We start from the raw sequence: 24874 nt of genomic DNA on the forward strand, positions 1-24874 counted from the left end.
GTCTGTTCTTTAATTTTATTAGCTCGCAGCATGATGTGTTGCTTTTTGAGATCTTTTAACATGCTTCACTTTGTCAGATACTTTCTATTTAAGTGATTTTTTGATTTAACAGGTCTGGTAGTAGTCAGGCCTGAGTGTGGCAAGTGAAATTTAACTCAGCTTTCCAAAAAATTTGACTATACACGGTTCATTCATGATTTAGCAAAGGGTGGTGGGGGGCAATTACTTTTACACATAGGGACAGGCAGGTTTGGACAGCTTATCGTTAATAAATTAAATCATAATTTAAAAACTGCATTTTGTATTTGCTTGGGTTATTTTTCTGGAATACAAAATTTTGTTTAATGATCTGAATCATTTAGGTGTGACAAATATGCAAAAAATAAAACCTCTCTTTTAAATATATGCATTTTATGTATAATTGACTTCGATGCTACAATGGCAGTTGGAAGATCTGAATGCCAAAAGATCTTCCATTTCAGATCTACGGAAAATCATGCACAATCTTTTCAACCCATCATCAAATTAAGTTGGTGTAGGGGTAGCATTCATCCAGAATGGATACCCAGTCTCCTGCTGGTGCCAATAAGCCTGAAGTGATCTGTTTGCCAGAGGAATCCCCCAAAATACCAAGGAGCTGAAATAATTTTAGAAGGGTTAATGGTCTGCATTTACTTTTAACCATTACCAAGCCTGGTCAGTTGCTATAGGAGGCTCTATTAGTCATTACACAAGACATTTTTTTTTTCACCTGGATATTAAATGCCGCTGGTTTGATTTAAAAAGGAGAGTTCACTTTGCATAGTGATCATTTACTGATTTAGTGAATAAGTTTTTTTTTTAATTTACCTTGTACAGATCTGTACATAGTAATATGGTTGTAATCATTTTTGTGTTAAGCAGACTATCTATTATTGTGAAATAATTACAAATGTTTACAAACTTTCTAGGAACTAGTGGCTGAAACAGAAGTCTAAGGTGTCTATTTAACAACAATTTCACCCAAGAATCACACACTTTCCCAATGGAATCTTACAATTTAGTGAAATAGATATAAACCTGGGATAAAAACTCCATAAAGTATATTTAAGGTATAACCATGGGCAAAATAAAAATGAAGTTTACACTATGATGCAGTCTGTCCTTAGCATTTACACTGCAGTCTCTGTTTTTCTGCATAGCTTTTGGATAGAGTCGAGAATGGCTAAACCTCTGTCAGTTATATTTATTTAGCTGTCTGTTGACCCGTTGAGGAAAATTTCCCATGACTCCCTGTCCTGAAGTAACAACAGAAAGCTTGAGGAAATCTTTCCAAAATAAGGGAAATTCCATCTTAGACAGTTGTCACCAAGCCAGTTTGTCATCATTAGAGGATTTTCCAACTTATTCCAGTTCCAATGACAACTGTTAAATTTTGGATTTTATATCACTTTTAGCTCCATAATAGTAGGTACCAGGCCAAAGAGAGAAAGCAAACTAACCTTAGTGGGAACGGGGGTTATAACCCTTCCCATTTTATTCAAAATTTAAAAAGAAGTTTTGGGTTTATTTACGTCTGAATCCAGCACAGAAAATACAGTATACAGTATGTGCCCATGGGCTCCCTCAATGCCATCAAGCAACATGTGGAAAAGCAGCTAAATACTATAGGCTCCTTAATGTCCTGACATTAAGTGCCTGTATAATGATACCTCCAGCACAGGATAGAAAAGCAAAAAGCTGGAGTGACCATATTGAGTCAGCTAACAACTCTTCTGCCCTCCACCACAACCTCCAGGATTTACTTGAATGTTCCTAACAAGAGGACAGGGAGATACAATGAGAACATGAACTATTAAACAGAAAACAGAAAGGAAAAGAGATATACAGAACAATGTCTATTAAATTAATAAATCACTACTGATGAAAAGCATGTCAATTTCCTAGAGGATACGTAAGATTGAAAGAAGTTTATGCCATTATATAATAGCCCAATCATTAATGAAGAATTGCAATAAGCAAGTAAATAGTTCTTAGTTTCTAATATTTGTTTTCAGATGCAGATGCTGTTAGGAAGGGACATAAAGTTCTATGAAATTTTGAGGTTTTATTCTGCATATGGCCATAATTCGGCATAAAAAATTCTAGTACATCCGTGTACATGGGACCTAAGACTGTTGGGATGTGCTGGAGGTAAAAGAAGGGAGAGGGTAGGTAGAGTTATGCTCAAAGTAGAGGCAAATCCTGTACAAAATGCTCAGCAATTATTTCTTTGTGTTTTGTATTGAACACTACCCATTACAAATGAAGTAATATAAACAAACAGCTTATACATCAAACCTCAACAACTGAAAATTAAGGCATGTGCCAAAGCTTGAACTGGCTGGCTGATTTCCTACGGTCCTGCCGTAGGTACATGACAACTGTACATTCTGCTTTGCCCACACAACAGCACAACCATGAAATGGACACGTCTAGAAATCATTTCCCAATTAGGTGTCTAACAGTGCAGCTCCACTATGGCAGGCCATGAATTCTGCACAGAAGTGCAAAGGAATGACATGAATGTTGTTTGACGCTTCTTTCACATATACCGTTTGTAGCACTAGTTGCACACTGTTAATTTTATACATAAAAGGGCATACATTTGAAATTTTGTTGGGGGGGGGTCACACAAAGGTATCTCCCTAACAAAAATCAGTGATCACATCCTCAATTAGATCTTTTTTTTTTTTTTGCAACCAAGTCTAAATGGAGAAGTGGTACATGGGTAGTGGCAGACTCATTTCCCTTTTCTATAAGGCCGCTTTCACACTGCTAAGCTGCGGTTTGGCCACAGCGCAGGTGTACCTGCAGTTTTTCATGCAGTTAACCCATGCATTCCCATAGACTTTCTATCAGTTCATGCGTTTTTGATGCATTTTCTGAAAGCGCACCAAAAATCCTGCATGCTGCATCTTTGTTGTGCTTTTAAAAAATGCACAATCTGATAGAAAGTCTACAGTAATCTGCAGGTTAACCACTCGAAAACCCTGGGTACACCTGTGCTGCAGCCAAACCACAGCTCAGCAGTGTGAAACCAATCAGCCTAAGGAAAAGGAAAGAAAAGATGACAATTTAAGAGTAGTCAACAATGCTAACAGATCTTACAACGTGATGGTGAGCACTTGGAATACTTAGAAGTGATAGCTATCACTGCCTTAATGTGGACTAAAAATGCCCTGAATAAGGGTCCAAGCGACCAATGCTTAACTTCCTGTTTCCTGACTTCAGTGCAGCTAAGAACCAGATCTATTTGAGGTGGAGATTTGCATTGGCTGACTCTCGGTCAATATGGGGTTGATTTACAAAAGCAAACAGCCTTTTCCATTTGCAAGGTAAGTTGAACTTTGCAAGGAAATTTTCCCCAGAGCTTAGTGAATGAGGTGAAGCTCTGCCAACTTCCATCCTCCAATCATGGAAGTAAAAATGCCATTTTTATTTTTCTTGCATGTGATTGGGTATTCTTTGCAAATTGAAACACCAACAAATTCATTAACCTTGCAAGCAAATTCAAATTCTATCTGCAGAGTGTAACTTGCACAGTGGCTAAGTGGTTAGCATGTCTGGTAGGTTAAATGGCGCCTGTCTAAATTGGCAATACTACAGTATGAATATGGGTTAGGGACCTTAGATTGTAAGCTCCTTGAGGGCTGAGACTGATGTGAAAGGCTGCGTAAATTGATGGCACTATATAAGTACCTGTCTAAAATACATTGCCTATTTGCCCTTAGTAAATCAACTCCTATAAGACAGTTTTTGACTAAAGTGTTACTAAACCCACAACAGTAAAATCAGTCTGTATATGCAGTAAAGCAGACTTTTTATACTCACTCTGGAACCTAAGGGGTAATCCTCTTAAATGTGTAAAAAGGCCATTTGGTACTGTTTTTTCCGCCCCTCCTCTTGTTCAAATGTCCACCTTATAAGACAGACTGAACCCGTAGTCACATGTACACGCTCAGTTTGGTGGGTATTGCTAGAGAGGTTTTTTTTTTTTTCTTGGGAGAGTGCATGTGATCAGCACAGAGCCAATCAGCACTGTCCAGACAGAGGTCAGGGGTATTGCATCTTCCTAGAGCAGAAAGAAAACTCCTAGCTTTAACCAGTGCTCTGCTGAAGTCACAAGACTGCTCTAACTGCTGATGGGAAAAGGTATTTAGCAGTTTATATTTACTAAATAATTGCACTTCCATGTTCTGTGTACTGTGGGAGACCAGATATAGTGAATGCAGGGTCCTGGGTTTAGTAAGACTTTAAGTCCACTTTAACCTGACTTTGGCCTCTGGTGCGTAAATCCTGCATTTTATTTGCTTTTAACAAACAGCATATGACCACGCTGTTTATCAGTGATATTTGTGCCTACTGGTGTTCTCTTTTTAATGTTAACATAGATAATTATTCTTCATCAACAGACAAAAACAGAACAGGACAAGCGTATATTCCTCACCTTTCAATGATATCAGAAATAGTGCAGGCAAACATCAGCAACCCTTCCGGCATCTGTAAAGCAACTGTAAAAGAAAACCAACATAAAACTGTGACTACTTTTAAATAAGATGCACTACAATACATGGCTTTCAAAGACATACATGAAGGGAAAAAAAAGAACGCATTTGTGACACAAAACATAAAAAAATGACAGTAAATCAAACCAAGCAACAGGATCAGAGTCCAGGAATAAACATGCAAATGTGACATTTTGGAGATCCTAAGCACATACAAGAGACAGACACTTGAGAAAACATATAGCTGGCATGGGAAATGTAATAAACAAGAAGAAAAATAAAGCATGAAAAACATCTAAGCAAGAGCAGGACAAAGAAGTACAGTACAAGCAGCTTTAAAAAGAGGCAGACCATTAACAGATAGACAGGCGGCTAAAGACAGAGAACAGGTTATTGTACAGACAAATATAGCATGCCATCAGAAGAGAACCAGGAGAGGAAATGATTAGAGGGGAAGAGGAAGAGGACACAGGACACTGACAGGCAAATGGACCAAATGTGATAAAAGGTAATCAAAGGCAGAGAATGCAGACAGGCATTACTACTATACAACGCAGGAGGGAGGTAACACTGTCCAATCAGGATGAGTCAGTCTATGCCATTTAGGCACACTATTTTTTTTTTTACCTCATGGGGTGTTCAGAAATCCATACCTTACAACACACACAATGAACAACTGCCATTCTTTGCAATGGTATAATCCAAACTGTCAAACTGGGATGTAGATCAATAAGTCTATAATAGACACTGCCTTACATAAGAACAATTAATGATACTACATATAAAAAGCATATACAAATTTAAAGGGAACCTGAGGGATAGGAGCCAAGTCAGTGATTAAGCATGAAAAACAGACTTTTCAGAATTTGTTGGTTGCTTGCTTGCTCCAGGTCCATTACACACTAGACAGTAAAGCCAGGATTATGACAGCCCTGTAATCTAAACCAAAAAGGAGTTATAGTGCCTCAAAAAAGTATTCACTCCACTTGAAATTTTCCACATTTTTGTCATATTACAACCAAAAAATATAAATGTATTTTATTGGGATTTTATGTGATAGACCAACACAAAGTGACTTATAATTGTGAACTGGAAGGAAAATGATTAATGGTTTTCAAAATTTGCATTTGTATTTAGCCCCCTTTACTCTGATACACCGAACTAAAATCTAGTGGAATCAATTGCTTTCAGAAGTCACCTAATTAGCAAATAGAGTCCACCTGTGTGTAGTTTAAGCTCAGTATAAATACAGATGTTCTGTGAAGCCCTCAGAGGTTTGTTAGAGAACATTAGTGAACAAACATCATCATGTAGGTCAAGGAATACACCAGACAGGTTAAGGATAAAGTTGTGGAGACGTTTAAAGCAAGGTTAGGTTATAAAAAAATATCCCCAAGCTTTTAACATCTCATGGAGCACTGTTCAATCCAGCATCCGAAAATGGAAATGGAGTAAGGCACAATTGCAAACCTACCAAGACATGGCCATCCATCTAAACTGACAGGCTGGGCAAAGAGGGCATTAATCAAAGAAGGAGCCAAGAGGCTCATGATAACTCAGGAGAAGCTGCAGAGATCCACAGCTCAAGTAGGAGAATCGTCCACAGGACAACTATTAGTCGTGCACTCCACAAATCTGGCCTTTATGAAGAATGGGAAGAAGAAAGCCATTGTTGAATGAAAGCCATAAGAAGTCCTGCTTGCAGTTTGCGAGAAACCATGTGGGGCATACAGCAAACATGTGGAAGAAGGTGCTCTGGTCAGATGAGATCAAAATGGAACTTTCTGGCCTAAAAGGCAAAACGCTATGAGTGCAGAAAACTAACACTGCACATCACCCTGAACACACCATCCGCACTGTGAAACATGGTGGTGGCAGCCTCATATTGTGGGGATACTTTTCTTCAGCAGGTTCTACAAAGTATTGACTCAAGGGGGCTGAATACATATGCACGCCACACTTTTCAGATATTTGTAAATAATTTTGAAAACCATTTATCATTTTCCTTCCACTTCACAATTATGTGTCACTTTGTCTTGGTCTATCACATAAAATCCCAATAAAATACATTTACGTTTTTTGTTGTATTATGACCAAGATGACAGTACGGAACTCGCTGTGTGGCATCCAAACAGCAGGACAACGCTCATATTCCTATTGGGGTGGATATGTGCTTTGAAGAGTCCTATAAATAAGTGGGGAAAAAAAGGGGGGTGGGAGGAGTCTGCAATGCCTGCTCTCATAATAGATGAGAATGCACTGAAAAGACTAACAGAACTATTATGTGCACTTATGTAGAACAAGCAATCAGATTTCAGCCTCATCAGTTAAACATAGATACAGCAAGATAAGTTCTTAACTGTCAAAGGCATCTGCTGTTGGCATTCTGACATTAGCTTTATACACCTAAAATAAATGTGACTCTTTTGTTCTGATGTTAAGAAAAACTTTATATTGTGGTACTAGAACTTGCAGATCATAGTCACTTCATGTCTGGGAGAGCATTCTCTTCTTCTTGAAAGCAAGCATAATTAGCATATAGTATTTATCCAGGTCCCAGCAAGTAATGTTCTCCTTTAAATGATACATTTACAGCAAGCAAAGTTCAGTGATTCAAAGCATCACGTAAAATCTCAGATTTCTGAACTCGTTCAAAGAGCCAAAAGATTTTAGTTCTCTCGTTAGCTGCTATGGATAACAACTATTCTTTGTATTATTTTACTGAGACAGGGAAAAATCAGAAAGATTTTCCCCATTCTGGAATTCAATTAGAATGAGCCAAAGGAGAGTAGCAATAGCTGTACAGGGGATTTGACACAAATCGCTGTCCAGCAAATATTGATATTTTTCATTTACAATAATCCATTTGAAATCCTGAAACCGCCATATGTATGGCCAACATGTTTGCATAATTATACCATATATCTATCTCATTCATTCACTGGGATCTATGAATGGCTTCAAGGCTCATCTACCTCTGTGACAAAGGGACTCTCAAATCTCAGTGGAGTATAAGTGTGGTGACATCCTCACACTTGTAGCCCATTGTGTACTTTTTCCAGCTCCATAACAGAAGGTCCAGGCCTCAGTAATGACCTAGGGCTGGGGGAAGGGTTTGCAGAAACCAATGCATTGCACTTGCAACGCACCGATGATGCAAACATTTAGTAAATACACATTTTATTTTATAAATTAAGGTGCATTTATTATTTTTTTTCAAAATGTGGGAAAATGCCTGTAAGGCAGTATTCATATTTTTGCAATGCATACCGCAATATGTTAATGTGCATTATGTATGTGTTAAAGGGGCTATCAAAGTATGATTGTGCAGGTTTTACCATTTTTGTAATCAAAGCAGTGCACAAAATAAATGGTGTATATCTGTGATTTGTGATGCATTAAAATGTAGATCTACTGTGGCGTCTTGGGGCGCCATTTAAAATGAATAACACTGCAATGCAACACAAAACAGTCTGCACATTACTGTGCTTTGTAGTAATATGCATTTTACAGCGTGTTACTGCAGTACGAAAATGTGAATCCAGTCTAAATCTGCAATCCTACAAAGATCTGCTGGAAACAACTGACATAAAACCATAAAACATAGGCATACCTCTTTTAGCTGCAGCTTGCTGAATCCTCCATATTGTCTTAGGAATTTCAAAGTTATAGTTTTGAGGTAGTACAGAAATGGCTTCCAGGAGTAAAGGATTCTGGGAGATTTCATCAGGTATTTGGTTGGCTACACGACGAGCAGTTGGGTGCCCTGTAGAGAGAATGTACAGGAATACTGATTTAATCAATGGAATTAGAACTAAGGCATGTACACCACAGGTCTACTGTACATACGTATGTGATTGCCTGAAACTATCTATTTGCCTTTTGCTACAGTGCAAAGGAGGTTTAAATTCAATTTAAGGACGAACACCATGTTTAAGGTTTATAAAGTATAGAATCCATATCTTGAATTACCCAATTTCCTTATGTATTGTTATGTATACTGTACATTCTGATACATAATCTTTTACCTGTCAAATTACAAATCTATTTCGTTTTCAGCCAATTAGAAAAAAGGTAATACTTGCACAACTAATGAAAACATTGATATCTCTTACAAAGTGTGTATTTCTACTGAGATTTTAAGGTATAACTGTAGTGTTTTCATCAAAGTAATTTTGTTTTCCTATTTTAATATGCTTAGTCTCCCAGATTTTGTAACAGTATGAAGCAGTGTTTCATAACGAGGGCTCCATGAAACCCTAGGTTTCCCCCAGAGGTAGATAGGAGTTCCTTGAGCAATGAGCAGATTCTGCCTATTACATACATAACCACTGACAATGCTCAAATTAGCTATCTGTAAAGCGGGGGATTCCCCAATTTAAGGAGCATTCTTCCCTGGAACCAGAAATTATTTAAAGTGTTTCTCTGTGTTAAAAAGGTTAAGAAGTGCTAGTATAAAATACATTTGTAGAACGGCTGTCGGAGGGGCTCAGCATTTCCTTTATTCTAACCCCTGCCTTAGGGCCAGTGTTGATGGAGAACTGTTTGCTTCAAGTGGATTTTGCATTCCTATATGTCTATGGGGATGCAACACCCACTGGAAGTAGGTCAAATGCTCCTGTCAATGAATTCTGAAATTTTCTCAAAAGCATCTCAAACTGATGCCATCGACATTGAAGCTCAAAGTCCATCAATATCGGCCCTAAAGTAAATATATGCCATGCAGGGAAAAGCAACAGGTTAACTTTAATGCTCAGCCTCCCTTCTGCACATTCATACCTTCCCTTCACTCTTTGAACCACTGCACATGAAGAGAATATGTGGTACTTCTGGATATGAAGAAACATGTGACTCATTCTGCTTCCCCTCCATGGGACAGTGCTGGTGCTTGGTGATTTCCTAGCAGTGTCACACAGGAACAGAGAGAGTCTTGACCCTTGAGAAGCTCCAACTTGGATCAACTCAAACCTTAGAAACGTCTTCCTCTCCTTGTTACCAGTGAAGGGAGTATTAGATATTGCATGGTTTTAGTGAGCCTATTGCTTTGCCCTTCATGGGTCATGTAGTGGATTGCATTGCATTGCAAAAAAAGAGCACCTACTATGTAAACCTGCAAAGCTAGAGCAGACCCTTAGATTGCATTGAGAAAAATTGGCTTCCCTTATCTACATAAATACAAAGAAAACAAAATGACAAACATAGAATGGTTTTTAGAACATTACCATACATTTACGGGGGTTGATTCACTAAAACTGGAGAGTACAAAATCTGGTGTGGTTCTGCATAGAAACTAATCAGCTTCCAGCTTTTATGTCAAAACTGAATTGAACAAGCTGAAGTCAGAAGCTGATTGCCTACAATTCAGAGCTGCACCTGATTTTGTACTTTCCAATCAGCTTCTGACTTCAGCTTGTTCAATTCAGTTTTGACATAAAAGCTGGAAGCTGATTAGTTTCTATGCAGAGCCGCACCAGATTTTGTACTCTCCAGTTTTAGTAAATCAACCCCATAAAATCATTTAAAGCAAGATGATCTCTTATATGCTTGTATCTAAAAAAAAAAAAACATAAGTGAAGTGATTATACATTCCCCTGTAAATATTTAAAGTGGAAGAAAAGCCTAACTGTAGCTACTTTTAAAAATGTTCTCTCCCCTTCCTCTCATCTAACCTGTATAAAAAAAGATCTATTTTCAATCCGCTCCAGTCACGTGATCCTGCACCTCCAACTTCCCTGTGTAAGGGAGCGCTCAACAAAGGCTGTGAATTTCTGGAGCCGTGATGTCAACCATAGGCTCCCATGACCCAACAGTTGTTGGTACACCCCTGCAGCAGCTGCTCTCTGGCATAGGGACCTGGTGCTGCAGGATCACATGACGAGACCAAAGAAGAATAAAAATAGGTCTGTACACAGACAGGGTAGGCAAGATAGGAAGGAGGAAGAAAGAGGGAACATTTTTAAAAACAGCTCTAATTCAGCTTTTCTTGCACTTTAAGAACAACCTGCCAAGTAATACAGAAATAAATACCGACTCTAATGAGGAAGAACAATTAGATGGAAAAAAAGAGGAAAGCAGGCCAAACTCAGGATGAGAAGATGTTCTTTTTTATTTTTCATTGTGTAACTGGCCTCCTCCCATACACAACAATGGCTTAATAATTATCTTCATCTCGTCTCAGAAACTGTCAATAACCCGAAATGAGAGAGGCCCAGTGCCTGATAATATCACAGACAATATGCAGAGACCCCAGAGCACAATTGCAACAAACTAATATTGGAGCGGCAAAACAACATTACCTCCAAAAGGAAATCTGCATAATTAATTTCGCTATTGTACAAAATGAATTTAAACAAATGAATTTAGTTGGGAGGGGGGGCAGACAGCTGTCATGCGGGACCCGCTAAGCTCCAATTAAAAGCTCAAAATACTAATTAATTAACCCTTTCTGTCCTACAGGGATATGGTGGGGGGAGGTTTAATTTCAACAGGGAGGAGAATGAGCTGCTTACTCATTACCTGCATTTTCTTCAACACTTGTAAACTCAGTCAACAGTTTCCATCTGCCTTGCTAAACAGCCATTTATGTACTTACCTTCACAGAGTACGGTTAATCCTCTTAACACCATTAATATATAACTGTTTCCTCACTTACAATCCAGCCATAATGAGTTCTACATAAAGCCTATGGGCACTGCACTGCTTTTTGTGACTATTTTTGTTTTACGTATTTAGTCTGCTGTGTTAAGTGTTCTTAGAACTCAGATGCTCTATTAGCTCTCAAGCACAGGTGGATCAACCGGTAATAATTATAAGCTGTGAAAAAAAAAAGCACAGGGATGCCTGTGATCATGTGAAAAGGCTTTAAGAAAATAATATACAAAACCGTTTTATACCACAGCTGTTCACTCCGAATAAACCATCATGGAGAAGGTATATTGTTACCACAAAAAGGTGGACCAAAATCTGAAATACTAATGAAATGCCACTGCAAAAACAACCATCACATGATCAGAAGTGTCGTGGTGATTACCCGTCATAACTGCAAGGACAGAGACCTAGATGATGCCACCTTCATAAATAAATACAAAAAGAGCTACAAAAGAAAGTATATAACAAAAATACAGATCTCATTGCACTGTGACTGGGTTCAAATATGTTTTAAAGAGTTATTGTATGTGAAATGTCAGCATTAAAGTGCAAAAAACAAAAATTACATATATACTTCAAGTGTTAATTCGCAATCGCTTCACTTTCTTTTTTATTTTGTGCACATTTAATCCCCATAAATACTATGACATCATTCTAGAGATCCCCTATGCATTCACTTTCCTTTATGTCTGTGTCGACAATTCTCAATACCTCCCTTAATAGTCACACATTCAGATGTACCGAGAGCAAAGTGTAATATTAAACGTGATGATGAGTGTTGGGTCTGAGTGAAAGAGTACATTCCTGGCAACAATTTACACATGCATCTTTCTGCTGTGCACTGGATTGTGCATTTAGCTGTGCTGTACTGATCAGTTGCATTACTGTTCCAGAAGCAGGTCTGAAAATGTAATCAAAGTAACTGATGGGCAAGCTACATAGCAAAAGTCTACATCTTTCAGGGGCCAGATCTCTACCTGGATTATGCACACCTAAAGGGTGCCCAGGGATGTGTTCTTTCACTATTTCAATCACCAGGACAAGACTGAATCCCCCCCGCTGGCAGTTATGCAGAACTGAGAAAATAGCAGCACACAATTTCAAAGAAAGCAATAGCAATACAGTGCATTGAGTAAGTGACTAATGTTTTATAATGATACTTAAAGTGGCTCTAAAGCCTTAAGGTTTTTTACCTTAACCACTTCTGTGCCGCTTTATAGTAGAAACACTGCTGCAGGGCGGAACGGGTGCGCAAAATCACGTATATATACACGTGATTTTGCAGTCTCGGGTGGGGGGGGGGGGCGCACGCCCTACCGACGCCGCTATTCACGGCCTCAGCTGTTAATCACCGGGTTCTGGCCGGTGATTTCTCCAATGGGGGACAGACCTGTGTATAAACAACACAGATCTCTCCCCTGTCAGCTCCTGCACACTGCTTTGTATGGCTACGTATTCTTTTACGTACAATTAAGCTTACCTGTAGGTAAAAAGTAACAAAGTGCCTTTACTACCACTTTAATGCTGGCTTGAAGCCAAAGGGTAGTCACACCGAATATTGATTTGATTTTCATTTTTCTTATACATTGATAAAAATAAACCATTAAAAATATATTTTTGAAAGCATTCTTACTTTACAGCATTTCTTCATACCTACCTAAAACGTTAGCACAGTACAGTATACAGTTATGTCCATCCATTTTTGAGATTTACACAGTTCTGCCACACAGCACATTCAGTTGCCTACAGCAGACTGATTTCAGCGTGTCTTAAAGGGTTAGTTCACCATACCAAAAAACTCCTTTTGCAGATAAGCTGCATCTTTAGACAAACTGTTCAGCTCTGACTAAAATTGAATAATGTCCTTGCTATAGGTGTAGGCCATTTACATTCCTAATGAAGCCTGACTGGAAAACTACTAGGACGTTGCTAAGCCAGGCCCAGCGGTTACCTTCACCATCACAGGCGTTAGCTCTTGAACGCTGAGCTCAGAGCTACTGCGTCATGGGGGAGAGAGTGCATGTGAGGGGGTTTGAATAGGAGAATGAGCTCACACTTGATGGTGAAGATGAACAGTTACAGCTAGGCGTTTCTTAGCAACATCCTTGTTTTGACAGCTAGCGAGGGATCTTCTCCCCACACTAGCTGTCACAAAGTGAAAAAAAAAACGCTACCGTGTGGGGCATCACCTGCCCGGCCGTATCAATAATTCACAGTGTGCTGCAAATGGGAAAACTGCAATTTCTGACAGCCTTTGCGGCTGTTGGCTTGTAGTTCTCAATGAACTACCAGAGCGCTGTTGATACTCTGGGTTGTTCTTTGAACTTTCCATCAGAGTGTAACAGATACACAGACAGTCTTTAGAACTGTGCCACTACACCCACGATCTGCTGATCATGGGTGCAACACTTTACAAAAAAAAAATAATAATGCATTTTTTTTACCTTCAAAAAAGCATGCATTTATTATCTTTTTTTTTTTGTAAAAAAATCCTTCAAGGTAAAAACCATCTCTATATGGCCTTTTAACCAGGCGTGGGGTGCATTTTTATGTATTGAGCCATAACAAGGAAAAATGAATTTTCTCCATTAATTTTTATGTCTACAGCTTTCATTAAAATAACACCCGGTGATCCTGCCATGTAGGCCCTTGTTGTGTTACTTCCTATTATAGGGTAATAGCTTTCTATATGTGCTTTTGTACTGTCATCCTCACACAAGCTTCTGTTGGAGATTGCAGGTAACTTTTTCAACATGTTATAAAAGGCATGGTCCACTGTGATCACCATCCCGAAACCTGCCCCAAGAAATGCCATGCAGCCATCTCTAGAGTGCATGTAGATGGGAAGTAGCTGAAACAGACTGCAGGAGACTGTAATGCAAATAGGGGTAAAAGTTTGAACAAGTATTATATTGAAAACAAATGACAATTGACTATTATACACAATGCTATAGTCAGATGAATGCCATTCTGTTAGGGGTTGCTTCTATATTAAATTAAAAATAAAAAAAAATATTAAAAATGAAGGTAAATAGCACTAGTGATGTCCTTGGCAAGCAGTGAATCTTTTATTAAAAAACACATATGCTGTGATGACAACAGAAATGTACACAGGGGAGAAGCAGAAAATAAGGGGACTTAACACAAGAAAGAATACAAGAAATGGAGCCAGTTAATTCTTATTCTGCTTGCTATGCATTTTAGATACCATCAGTCATATTCTCCAAAGCGCATTGCAAATAATTATGTGCAAATATGAATGCAAATTGGGACAGAGAAAACACTGCCACCTGTAGATACACCCAGAATGACAATGTACTTCTGCATCTGCTTTCCCACAGAAAGAGAGCTTCGTGTTGGACGCGGGCCGCACATCGCTGCATGGGAGAAGCTCTGCTTAATTCCGGCTGATATTTGTTATGGATTATGTCTGTTATCTTGGTGAATAAGCCAACCAGAAAAAAAGCTATTTAATAAAATTCTAATTAGCTTGAAACTGAGCGCTTAAACTGATCACCTTGATACAGGCAGTACAGAAATAAAACAGGTAATATTTACACCAGGTCTCACAGACAATATTAGGTGGTCACTGACAATCTAAATGGCAGTAGTTTGCAGTTCTTCACTGTCTCTGCCATGGTGGCCATACACGCTTTGATTTATTCACAGGAAACTGTGTATGAATACATGGCTGTGTGAGACAAGCTCCGCACAGACACACTGTTCTTGAATTGTGACAGCAGGTGTGGGGAAAAAATCCCTCACCCACTGTCACAGGGATGGGAGGATTCAGGGGGGTAGAGAGGAGATGCAGATACTGGAACATGTTCCACAGTAAATACAGGTGAAACATGGAACATGTTCCATAGGGTGAACTCATCCATTAACACAGCGGTTCTCAACCTGGGGGTCGAATGACCCTTTCACAGGGGTCACCTAAGACCCATGCTACACCATGCTTCAAGACAAAATTTCATTTATTTGTAATTAGAAATAAATATTTCACAATATATAATTGCATATTGTTTTTGTGATTAATCACTATGCTTTAATTATGTACAATTTGTAACAATGAAAATACATCCTGCATATCAGATATTTACATTACGATTCATAATAGTAGCAAAATTACAGTTATGAAGTAGCAACGAAAATAATTTTATGGTTGGGGGTCACCACAACATGAGTAACTGTATTAATGGGTTGCGGCATTAGGAAGGTTGAGAACCACTGCATTAACAGGAGTCACTTTTTAAGAAAAAATTAAAATGGGGATTTCGGACAACAAATTGCTAGATGCATTACATTCTATTTTTAGATTGAATGATTATCTAAACCTATAAAAAGAAAATGTAACATATTGCTGCCTACCAATGGTGGCTACAATCGTTTTCATTTTACGAGTTAAAAACATTTTTAGCACGTGCAGAAAATACCCGTTGATCTTGCTAGAAATGTAGTGTCCTTCCCATTTTCTGTGAGCTGAAAATTAAGAAACTTTTCTTTACTGTGTAAACTATTGGTCCCATCAATTCACCATGTACTAGAGATGAACAAAGGCTGACAAAATTGAAGTCTACCCTGTGTGAAAACCATGGCTGTTCCATTGATACAGCAGAGAAAGGAGTGTGCAAGTTTCAGGATTACCAGCTGAAAAAGGAAAACTAATGCAGCCACTACCTCTATGAACAGGGTTTGTATAGGTTTAGATACGCTTTGAGGCCAGTCATTTCAACAGTATATTAAAAATGAAAAAAAAAATCCCTGCAAGATTAATATTTAACCAGATGAGTCGGTTTTAGCCTCATCTTAAATGTACAGTATATAAAACAAATCTACTCTCATATACAGTCTACACAGGAGCAATAGCACTGTTCATACATACAATTATATTGAATTAGGCAAATTATTTTTCCGTTTCTGACTACGTAATGATTTGAATTTCAATGATCAGTCACCAGAGACTGTCCCTGACATCCACTATTGCCAGTAAGCTTCACTGCAGAATAAGAAATACAGCTCCTCGTCAGAGATCTAACACTTTGATCAGATACAAACTGGGATACAGATTCCTCTGATCAGCCTAAATTTTCAATTAAAATAAATAAACCAATTAATGACCATAGGTTGCTAAACAAAGTAAATGACTTTCCTGTGTATCACTGCTCTCTTTTAATTAACGGCATATTATAAATAATATTTTGGACTACGGCAAAGAATCACACCATGATAAAAAAAAAAAAAAAGAAACTGCGAAGGTCTGGCTCACTAGACTTCATAATCTCAGACAAAAACAAGGTGAACATTCTCAACAGCAGAACAATCACACGAGCATGGAAACTGTCAAGTACTCAGGAGGATCAGCGAATGGACGAAACACAGCACAGTTCTGTATATACACAGAAATAAAGGGAGCTGGGAATAAGATGTCATTAGTGCACCTACAGGTTTAGGGGGGATGTCTGTTCCAAGTAGAGGAGGAATTAGCTGGAGACAGCCGCAGAAGGTTATAAATGTGGTAGACAGCAAGACAGTAGAACCATTCTGTTATAAATGACTAGACCACTAAAGAATACAAAAACCAATCCATGATAACAGGTGACAAATGGTTCAAAAATACAAGCTCAGAAATATGAAGGTTGGATTACTAAAGGCTTAGCAAAGTGAATTTTCTCCTCTTTCATCCAGCGCTGCCAGTTGTCTTCCACTAGAACAACACTTGTGTCATTCCCCCAATCACCTGCGAGCTTGGCCTGTCGCTTATAGTTCATTAGTCATTATGTGAGCACTGGACAGTACAGAAAGAATGCGCCCCCCCCATCCTTCCTGCCACCAATGAGGAAGAAGAGGAAGGTCCAGTGACTAGTGGTGCACCAAAATGAAAATTCGGGTGCCGAAACTGATAATTCAAAATGCACTTGGCCGAAAACCGAAAATGAAATACGCAGTTTTTAAAAATGAATATATATTTTTTGGAAAAAAAATACACTTTGATTAAAAAAAACAATATATACCCCAATTGTTTTGTAAAATATGTAAGAAGATGTTACGGCAAGTAAATAGATACCAAACATGTCACGCTTTAAAATATGTGTGAACTAAATATCCCTATTTATTGCATAGTCTGCTTGCAGAGGGTCCTTCAGAATTTCTAGTGTTAATATGTGGTTACACCCCTTTAGCACCTGATGGATAAATGCATGCACTAGCTGTTGGGATTTGAGCACAGGGATCTCTTGTTTGTTGTACTGTTGGGTCAGTAGCCAGACCTGAACCTTGTAGCTCTCCCCATTGTGTCTTTTCCCCTATATTGGCATTGTGTCCACAGTAGCATTTGCGTAGGCAGAGCAGAGTAGGACTGGCCATAGAGGGATTACTTTGATGCAGTTGGCCAGCTTAAACATGTATTGCAATATGTGTGAACTAAATATCCCTATTTATTGCATAGTCTGCTTGAAAGGGTATATACCAGTGTGCAGAGGGGCCTTCAGAATTTCTAGTGTTAATATGTGGTTACACCCGTTTAGCACCTGATGGATAAATGCATGCACTAGCTGTTGGGATTTAAGCACAGGGATCTCTTGTTTGTTTTTTGCTTTAAAATTGTGCACGCTCAAGAAATGGCGTGAAACTGTGGTACTTAAAAATCTCCATGGGTGATGCTTTAAAAATTTCTACAGGTTAGCAGTGTAAAGTTACAAAGGAGGTCTAGTGTGAGAATTGCTCTTGCTCCGACGTTCGTGGCGATACCTCACATGTGTGGCTTGAACACCATTTACATATGTGGGCATGGCCTACGTATGCGTTCACCACTGTGTGTGAGCACGGGGGGACAGGGGCACTTTAAACTTTTTTTTTTTTTATTAAATGTATTTAATGTTTTGGGGTTTTTTTGCACTGTTACTTTAAAAAAAATTAATCACTTTTATTCTTATCACAAGAAATGCATGCATCCCTTGTGATAGAAATAATTAGTGACAGGTCAATAAGACCCCACATCTCTCCTCTGCAATGTAAAGCATTAGAAAAAAAAAAAGCATTGATCTAGTGCTTAAAAAAAAATGGCTGGAACCGGAAGCGACATCGCTCCGGCACTCCAAGGGCATAGAGATGTGTGGAGGCCATCTTTCCTTCTCTCATATCTATGCCCAACGCCGGGATCAATGGTTTCTCAGGTAAAACTGAACTACCGAGTGGCGAACGGATGGCGGCGAGGGGCGGGCGGCTTTGAGGGCGGAGGTTTTTTAGGCACCTGTATTGGTGCTTTTTTTCATTTCGACCGACAGCCAAAAGGGGTGTTTTCAGCCAAAACGTTTCGGCCACCAGAATTTTGGTGCATCCCTACCAGTGACATCACTTGACCAGCTAGCAGAGTAAAGCTAGGTTCACATCTATGCAGGTTACATTTGAGCCATTTCTGCATTGCGTTTTTGCATCTGTGTTTTTGACGGGTTTTGTGTGTTTTTTTTTTCTTGTTGCTAGGCAGATTTAAAACACTAGAGTGCATTGACCTCTAGATCTGCAAGTTCCTACAGTCTGGTGATTGTGCACCCAGATAACTTGGTGGTAGTTGGTGTCATACACTTAAAGACCTTTATGCATGGATTTTCCTAAGTCTTAAAGAGCTATTTCACAGGATTTTAGGATTGGGCTTATCTAGGTTTGTTATGGAGGATATGGCCTCTTAATGAGAGATGTATATTCTGTGTTTTTTTTTTTTTTTTGCAGAGCCGCAATTTATATGAAAACAAATGCTCCGGTGTCAGGGTCTCTTAACTACAGCAGAAGCTGATGTAAATGGTCTTGATTATGACAAAAGTAGCAGGTCTTAGGGGATAAATTAAAGGAAAAGCTTTACAAAGCTTTTTTACAAGGTTACAAAATATTGCCAAACATTTGAAAAGTAGAGAGGACATTTCCAACAAAAAAAGAAATTAGGAGGGACGACAGTTTACCAAAATCTGTTAATACCACAAATTTAGCATACCTTGTAAAACACGGCCAAAATGTACAAAAGGGCACTTGAATTAATTTCTATCCTATCCTGTCGATTGTCTAAACGGAAATGTTCTTTTTGCCAAGTGTACTTTTATTAGACAAGCCTATCAATAAAAACCATTCACTGTATAATAAAAAGCAGACAACAACAGTGTTTAAAGGCAAGCCCGGTATCTTTATTTCAAGATGATGAACAGGTGCCAGGAAAGAAAAAATAATGGCAAAAATGTTTTGGTATGTCTGGCAGTAGGGCAGCATTTAACACTTTGCATAAAGGGCAGGCAACCCTAGAACAATGAACATTTAATGGTTCATGCACATTGAGATGTATAGGCATTTTATATGCCTAGTGTAAATTTATTGGTGCTTTCCTGTGCCCAGAGAGTAGTAGGTGCTGTGTACAGCCTGGCATACAATGGCCTTAATCTTGTAAAAACACTAATGCTTCTTTGCATCAGCGCGTCTGATGTATTTCCCCAACACAGAAGTCTAGTTTGGGAAATGTGTCAGACACACGTGAAGGCAAGCATTGATACAAATAGGCATCTGTATTTACACTGGTCATGATCTTGTATAGCAGGATGTATGTGGCACCTGCAGCTCCCTGGGCATGGGGAAGCTCCAGAAAATTTACACTCGGCAAATGCCTGTAAATCTCTGTACATATATCATACCTGGAAGCTGGAAATGGCTGAAGTAAAGATTGTTGCTCCAGTGATCTCCACTTGCTTCAGGCTCCCGTGCCAAGTATATTCCTTGCTGCTTTTAAACACAGGAGGTAGGCTGTTTGGCACAAAGCCGTTCAGATACTTTGCGTTTTCAAAATTAATGCAAAGCATTCTCTGACCGGACAAGGTGGAGAGATGATATCACGCTCTCCACTTTGTCCAATCTCAGAGAATGCTGTGCATTCATTTAGAAAGTGCAAAGCAATCTCTGAACAGCTCCTACCCAAAAGGCTGATCTCCTGTGTTCAGAATAGAGCAGGGCAGCTGCTTGGCATGGGACCTAGAAGCAAGTAAAGATCACTGGGGTAGCGGTGTCTATTTTGCGATTTCCAGCTTCCAGGGAGATCACCCAGGTATGGCACATACACAGTTACATTGGGCCAAGCTGTATAAAATATCTACACCTGGAATTCCTCTTTAAGGAGTAAGCTCCAGGACTGCAATTGTGGTTCAGGCTTTACCTTCTAGAGTGTCAATGACCCGGAAAAGTATGTAGGACAAGAGATAAAACAGTAAAATGTCACTGGCTACATGCTAGTTGCAAATCATTGACTCCCTTGGTAGAGAAGCAAGTATGAAAATGACAGCCCTGGAGCCTATATAATCTAGTTGATAATGACATCTTTGATATTCATAGGTTCACATAAATGTTTTTTAGTGTACAGGTGTAAAAGCCTCAATTGTGTCACAATCTAGACTTGCAGCCAAATGGATGTGAAGATAAAGGTGACATACTGTATGAGTGAATCAGCACCCTGAACAGCATTCAGCCAGTGAGAGGAACAGCTGCATTCTGGGCAAATCTAAGCTAGCCAAACACTGCTGACTGCTACATGCCTGTTCCACAGCATATTCTGTAACTTCAATAAAATGTTAGCAATGCTTTTCAGGTGGTATGGCCCTTTAACAAGACCTGCACCTAGTTCATAAAGCTGTGTACCAGTTTTAGTACCAGTTTTAGTACATGCTCCACATTCAAGTAGTTCTTACTACCGCCACTATTAGAATCTGTTGCCAATTTGCAGATTAGGAAGTAAGAATAACTGGGAATGGAGCTCAGTAGTACCAAGCTACACTGAGGACAGAGTGTCCAGTTTCAGTTACACCACCTCCTAAGCGGGATTCATATACACAAAAGTGAAAAAGTATTTGACCCCTTCTTAATTTATTTTTTGCATATTTGTTACACTTAAATGATTCAGATCAGCAAACAAATTTTAATATTACACGAAGATAACCCAAGTAAATACAAAATGCAGTTTTTAAATGTTGATTTCATTTATTAGGGGAAAAAGCTGTCCAAACTTGCCTTGGCCTATGTGAAAAAGTAATTGCCCACCCCATCCCCTTTGCTAAATCATGAATGAACTGTGATTAACTACATTTTTAGGAAAGCGGAGTTAAATTTCACTTGCCACACCCAGGCCTGATTACTGCCTGACCTGTTGAATCAAGAAAGAATTTAAATAGAAGCTGTCTGACAAAGTGAAGCACGCCAAATGATCTCAAAAAGCAACACATCATGCCGCAATCTAAAGAAATTCAAGAACAGATGAGAAACTAAGCAATTGACATGTATCAGGCGTTGGGAACCATGATGAGAGCCATTATCCACAAATGAAGAAAACTTGGAACAATGATGAACCTTTCCAGAAGTAGCTGGCTTACTAAAACTTACTCTAAGAGCACACAGATGACTCATCCAGGTGGTCATAAAAGAACCCAGAACAACATCCAAAGAACTGCAGGCCTAACTTGCCTCAGTTAAGGTCAGTGTTCATGATTCAACAATAAGAAAGACTGGGCAAAAATGGCATCCACGGTAGAATTCCAAGGCGAAAGCCACTGCTGACAAAAAAGAACACAAAGGCTTGTCTCACATTTGCCAAAAAATATCTTGATTACCCCAAGACTTTTGGGCAAATATTCTGTGGACTGATGAGACGAAAGTTGATATTTTTGGAAGGTGTGCATCCCGTTACATCTGGCATAAAACTAACACAGCATTACAAAAAATGACATCATACCAACAGTCAAACATGGTAGTGTAGTGTGACAGTCTGGGCCTGCTTTGCAGCTTCAGGACCTGGACAACTTGCCATAATTGATGGAACCATGAATTCTGCACTCTACCAGAAAATCCTAAAGGAGAATGTCTGGCCATCAGTTTGAGGCCTTAAGCACAAGGGTTATAAAGCAGGACAATGATCCAAAACACACCATCAAGTCCACCTCTCAATGGCTCATAAAAACAAAAACAAAAAAAAATTAAGGTTTTGGACTGGCCAAGTCAAAGTCCGGACTTATATCTGGAGATGCTGTGGCATGACCTTAAACAGGTCACTCATGCTCGAAAACCCTCCATTGTGGCTGAATTAAAACAATTTCATAAAGAAGCGTGGGCAAAATTCCTCCACAATGATGTGAAAGACTCATTATCAGTTATTGCAAACACTTGATTGCAGTTGTTGCCACCAAGCCAAGGTTTAGGGAAGCAATTCCTTTTGCACATAGGGCCAGGCAGGTTTGGACAGCTTTTTTACCCTTAATAAATGAAATTATCGTTTATTTTGCATTTACTCAGGTAAATCATTTAAGTGTGACAAATCTGCAAAAAAAAAAAAAATCAGGATCGGGGCAAATACTTTTTCACAGCATTGTACCTGCTCCTGACAGGTACATGGAAAAAGTCACAAACACTAACAATAGTGCTGAGGTGCAAGGAAGTTTTAAAGAGCGTCTACAAAATTCTCTGTGAATTCCATGAACAGTGTTCCTGAGCCACCTGAAATTTTATAAAAATTCAACAAGGACTTAAGTCATGGCCATAACTGAATATTCTAGCACTTGCGGGAGTAATTATCTACCGGAATGTTGAGTGGCCGCTAACAGTAAACCACACTCTGTTTTCATTGATTGCAATATTGATTTATAAAACACTGACATTGACTTCAGAATAATCAGAAAAACAAGGGAGAGTCCATCAATCAGAAAATTATGAACTTATACAATTCAGAGATGCATCAAAAGTGTATGGTGACCTAAAAACATTTTCTAGTTTTGTATAGCATGGGGATGAGTTCCTAGCCTGCTGACAAAGGTTTCAGACAGACACGAAGAGAGGGAAAATCTACAGAACGAATCAGATATAGGAATAAAAATCTGACAAGGGTTCCACTCTACTAAAAAAAATATGCATTTTTTTTTTCTGTCTGTGTTGCGGTCAGAGAGTTGTTCTTTCTGATAAAATTTCAGCAGGACATGCAAAGACCAAGTGAATATCGAAACCCAGGACAGCACTAAAAGCCTGTCAGGGGTCTAAACATTCCTTACTGCATCCAAAAAAATCATCTGGATATACATTAACCACTTGATCTCTGGAAGGTTTTAGACCCTTCATAACCAGGGCATTTTTTTGCTATTCAGCACTGTGCTACATTAACTGACAACTGCTCGGTCATGCAAGACTGTACCCAAATTTAACAAAAATAGAGCTATATTTTAGTGGTATTTGATCACCGCGGTTTTATTTTATTATATAATCGAAAAAAAGAAGGAAATATTTGAAAAAAAAGAAACAATATTTTTTACTTTGTGTTATAAAACATATGTAATAAAATCAAATTTATTCATAAATTTGGGCCAAAATGTATTCTGCTACGTCTTTGGCAAAAACCTGGGGACACTAGCATAGTTCTGATTGTGATCATGATACTTATTCATACAGACACTATACTAGTAATGACGGTGATCATCGACTTTTAGTGTGACTGTGATAGTGTGGAGGGCAATCTGGCACTAACTGACACTGGCTGGGAGAGACAATAACTGACACTGACATCATTAGTGACACTAATACAGTGATAATACTGTACTAATGACACTGGCTGGGAAGGGGTTAAAATCAATGGGCAATGAAGGGGTTAACCATGTGTCTAAGGCTGCTTTGACACTGATCCATTCTCTTCTGCTTTTGCATTAAAAAAATGTGAAAGAAAAATGTGTCACCATGTATTCCTATGGAAATTTTCACACCGATCCACTGCGGGTCCGGAAAAATTTTTAAAATCCTTCTTGCTGCATTTTTAGTGCACTTTGTTGCGGTAAAAAAAAAAAACGAACCAAAAATGCACCTTCCTATTGAACTCAATGGATAAAGCGGCAAAACCGCATTAAAAAAAACCCATCCCGCGTTGCATTTTTGGTGCTGTTTTTGAGTCACATGTCCTATAAAAAACGCACCATAAACGCAGTAAACACGTGGCAGAAGCAAATTTTTTCTATGGATCAGTGTGAAAGTAGCCTAACAAGTGTAATGCGTGCCACTTTTGCCACAGATCAGGCTGTTTTTTCTCCCTGAACTCAAGGACGATGTCAAGGAGAAGAACCATCCAGTTCGCTGTGTACAGAGTTCTGTGCGTATTGGCCACATTGGTTTTTTTTTAATTTAATTTTTTTTAAAAAGGTCGCTGTTTACTGTGGAACTTCCCCTTCTAACACTATATACACAGAATATACTATGTGAAAATTTAATTGCAGCAACTCAAAATGGTAGTTCCATGCTTGTATGCATGCCTGACAACGTCGGGGCATGCTCCTAAAGAGACGATGGATGGTGTCTTGGGTATTTCCTCCCAGATCTGAGGACAGTCTGAGGCGCAACCTGGCGGCATCGGATGGACCAAAACATGATATCCCAGAGGTGTTCTGTTGGATATAGGTCAAGCGAGCGTGGGGGCCATTCAATGGTATCAATTCCTTCATCTTCCAGGAACTGCCTGCATACTCTTGCCACATGAGGCCGGGCATTGCCGTGACCAGGAGGAACCCAGGACTCACTGCACCAGCGTAGGGTCTGACAATGGGCCCAAGGATTTCATCCCGATACTTAATGGCAGTCAGGGTGCCATTGTCTAGCCTGTAGAGGTTTGTGCATCCATCCATGGATATGCCTCCCCAGACCATCACTGACCC

The 24874-nt window shown here is 39.1% G+C and overlaps 1 protein-coding gene across 3 annotated transcripts in view; it reads right to left on the reverse strand.

The window, feature by feature from the left end:
• The window catches only part of DPH1 (diphthamide biosynthesis 1), a 343917-nt gene that overhangs the window by 301785 nt on the left and 17258 nt on the right, over positions 1-24874 (reverse strand). For all 3 annotated transcript variants that reach the window (XM_089657705.1, XM_089657689.1, XM_089657698.1), the window contains exons 2-3: positions 8140-8292; positions 4469-4532 (exon numbers count right to left, since the gene is read on the reverse strand). In XM_089657705.1, coding sequence (XP_089513831.1) covers positions 4469-4532; positions 8140-8292 — 217 coding nt within the window. The remainder of the gene's footprint in view (positions 1-4468; positions 4533-8139; positions 8293-24874) is intronic.

Source organism: Staurois parvus, unplaced genomic scaffold (genome assembly GCF_062004578.1).
Source record: "Staurois parvus isolate SC_StPar_1 unplaced genomic scaffold, SC_StPar_1.0 ptg000029l, whole genome shotgun sequence".
NCBI lineage: Eukaryota > Metazoa > Chordata > Amphibia > Anura > Ranidae > Staurois > Staurois parvus.